Source organism: Papaver somniferum, chromosome 7 (assembly GCF_003573695.1).
Source record: "Papaver somniferum cultivar HN1 chromosome 7, ASM357369v1, whole genome shotgun sequence".
Classification (NCBI taxonomy): domain Eukaryota; kingdom Viridiplantae; phylum Streptophyta; class Magnoliopsida; order Ranunculales; family Papaveraceae; genus Papaver; species Papaver somniferum.
This window is the reverse complement of record NC_039364.1, coordinates 26672377-26674945: the sequence shown is the minus strand read 5'-3', so window position 1 is coordinate 26674945 and position 2569 is coordinate 26672377. Positions and strand designations below refer to the sequence as shown.

General features: G+C 35.3%; 1 protein-coding gene across 1 annotated transcript; it reads left to right on the top strand.

Annotated features, from left to right (window-relative positions):
• Positions 1-283: 283 nt before the first annotated feature.
• LOC113296773 (small EDRK-rich factor 2-like) lies at positions 284-1317 on the top strand. Its single transcript, XM_026545100.1, has 4 exons — positions 284-435; positions 524-570; positions 809-911; positions 1013-1317. Exons 2-4 carry the CDS (start codon positions 564-566, stop codon positions 1110-1112), a joined length of 210 nt encoding a protein of 69 aa, XP_026400885.1. The 5' UTR covers positions 284-435; positions 524-563; the 3' UTR covers positions 1113-1317.
• Positions 1318-2569: the final 1252 nt, after the last annotated feature.

The window sequence follows — 2569 nt, the reverse complement described above, 5'->3', positions numbered from 1 at the left end:
ATTCAGAGGGGTAGACATCTTCTTAATGAACCTCTCAAAAGATGTTCACTGAGAAGATGTCTATTCAAATCCATCAGCTATCTATTAATTTGAGAAATTAGGGTTGAAGAAAATTTTTAGAAAAAATAGATGTGTTTCCTACATTGACAAGCCATTTTCTTACTCCCACACACAAGCCATCCCAGAAGCTCCTAGCCTAATTTTCCTTCTTGAGTAAACTGGTCTTTGGATTTGGATGTTGGCCTGTGGTCCCGGTTAACCCTATACCGACCCAAGTCCCAAAAGCACAAGTTGTGCTCCTGCAGCGCCTAAAGTCAGAAATAGAGTGCCGGGAGAGTGACGACCACAGATCTCTATTTCTTTGTTTCTACCACTTTAAAAATCCTCTTCTTTTTCATCTCAAACTAAAGTCAAAACTCTTCCTACCTTGTTCAGGTAACTGTTTCTCTGGATTTCCTCTTATTTTTAGGGTTTTTTTTTGTTACTGTTTTGTGATTTCCAACGTTCTTGTGAAATTTTGCAGGGTTTTGTGTTAGGAGATCTCCTTCGAAAGCTGCTTCAGAATGACTCATATCCTTTAACTTATTTAATTGATTCTTTTATTGTTTTATTTCTTTGAAGTTGATGTTTTTATAAGAATCTAGTAGTTTTGGGGTTAAATTTTTATTGAAGCATTCCTAATCTGTTACATCTGATGGGATTTTAGTTTTTTTTTTTGGATTGAATATGATTTTTTAGGTCTGGGTTTGGTTTAATCTCACTTGATTGTTTCAAATTTGATTATGGTTTATCTTTAATTCAAACAAACGTGGAAATCAGAGAGAAAAGGATAGGGAGAGAGCTGCCGCCAGAACTGGTGGAAAGGCAAAGGGCAAAGATGATGGATTGACCCCTGAGCAACGCCGTGAAAGGTTTGTTTGTTTTTGTTTATCAACTTTGTATCTCTGGATTAGTTTCTTTTTTTTTTTTAAGAATTGAATTTGATTGATCCTGGCTTTGAATTAATGTATAGAGATGGAAAGGCACTCCAGGAGAAGCAAGCTAAGAAAGCTGCTGGAGCTGGAGGTTCAGCTGGAGCTGGAACTGGGGATGCAAACAAAGCCAAGAAATAAGAAGCTGCAAACTATTTATATGTGAATTTAGGTACTAGATCAGATCTTGGTTTTCCATTATTACCATGGTTAATATGAATATAACTGTGTCTTGATGTTTGAAGTTTCATAAATTCCTGTTTATGGGATTGTCTTGCTTTCGTTACACTTTGTGGTTTATATATCTGATCTATAAATTCCCTTTTAATTTAGTTATGTTTGTGTCCGTTTGTCTTCTCTAGCTGATAATAAGTTTTGTTTGGTTCAACTTTCAAGTTCTATAAAGCGATTTCGTAATGCAGAGCTGAATTTTGACATTATTATTTGGCAAGTTTTTCTAATGGCCCCATGTATGTATCCATTTCAAGCATATGGAGTTTCTCTGACTTGGTGTATCAACTGATGGGCTCATCATTTGAATTGCTGTAACTCTGAAGATTGTGATGTTGTATCATTTCATATTATAGAAATACGAGACATAGCAGAAATTATTTTCTTCGATTAGTAGAGGTTCTGTTCAGTTAAATTTATTGATAACATTTAGCTGGCTTTGTTAAATTGTTTCGTTATCAGGACCGTGGCTTTTATTATATCAGTTGCAGTTAGTCGCTAAGCTTTAAACATACATTGCCATAGAAAATTAGAAACTGTCTGTAAGAAAATGAGTTATAACCAACTTGCTCAAATAAATTCTTTATAACCGATAAATGCTTCTCAAGTGGTTAGCATCTTGATCTAAGGTGCAAGAAGGTGTTTACTTACCCTTTATTAAAATTTTCTGACGAACAAAGGAGTGGGGAGACGTTGTCTAATAGGAGTTATCATCAGATTCAGAACATTATAAGAAGAAAGTTTGTTAGTGAAAAGTTGCTGCTAGCGAAGGTCAGGTTTATAGTTATACGGCATAATTATTAGCTTGATACTTAGTGTTTATTGTTGTTTTGTTGAACATATTTACCCTAAAAACCCAATATGTGACTGACTGTTTTTATATCCACTCTATCTTTCACTTTTGTTGTGCTGAGATAATTTTTACTGTAAAGATTGTTTTAAATTGGGTCTAAGAATCTGTGCCCTCTATGAGCCTGTTGTTAGGTGTGCTAGAGTCAATTTCCGACTTAGCTGGTGTAGGTAGTACTAGCTTTTCAACCTGAGAATCATTTGAAGTTGGATCTCAGAATCTGCTCCTGTGTGAGCCATTATTATTAGTTTGGTGTTGGACTCGGTTTTCTAGCAGGTGCCTTAAGGTACAGCTGCAAGATGTTATACAATCTCATGCTGGTTTTGGAGTTAAGAAGGAATAGTGATATGTAGCATAACCACGTCACAAAACTACAGATTATAGACTAAAACTACAACACAGAGACGAACTGTATGATAAACTTATGTTGGTTGAACATGCAGAGCAACTATAAATTGCTAAATTGCTGTCTGCTGTTGTTGATGAGGTTACATTGGCTTTGATTTCTAAGAGAATG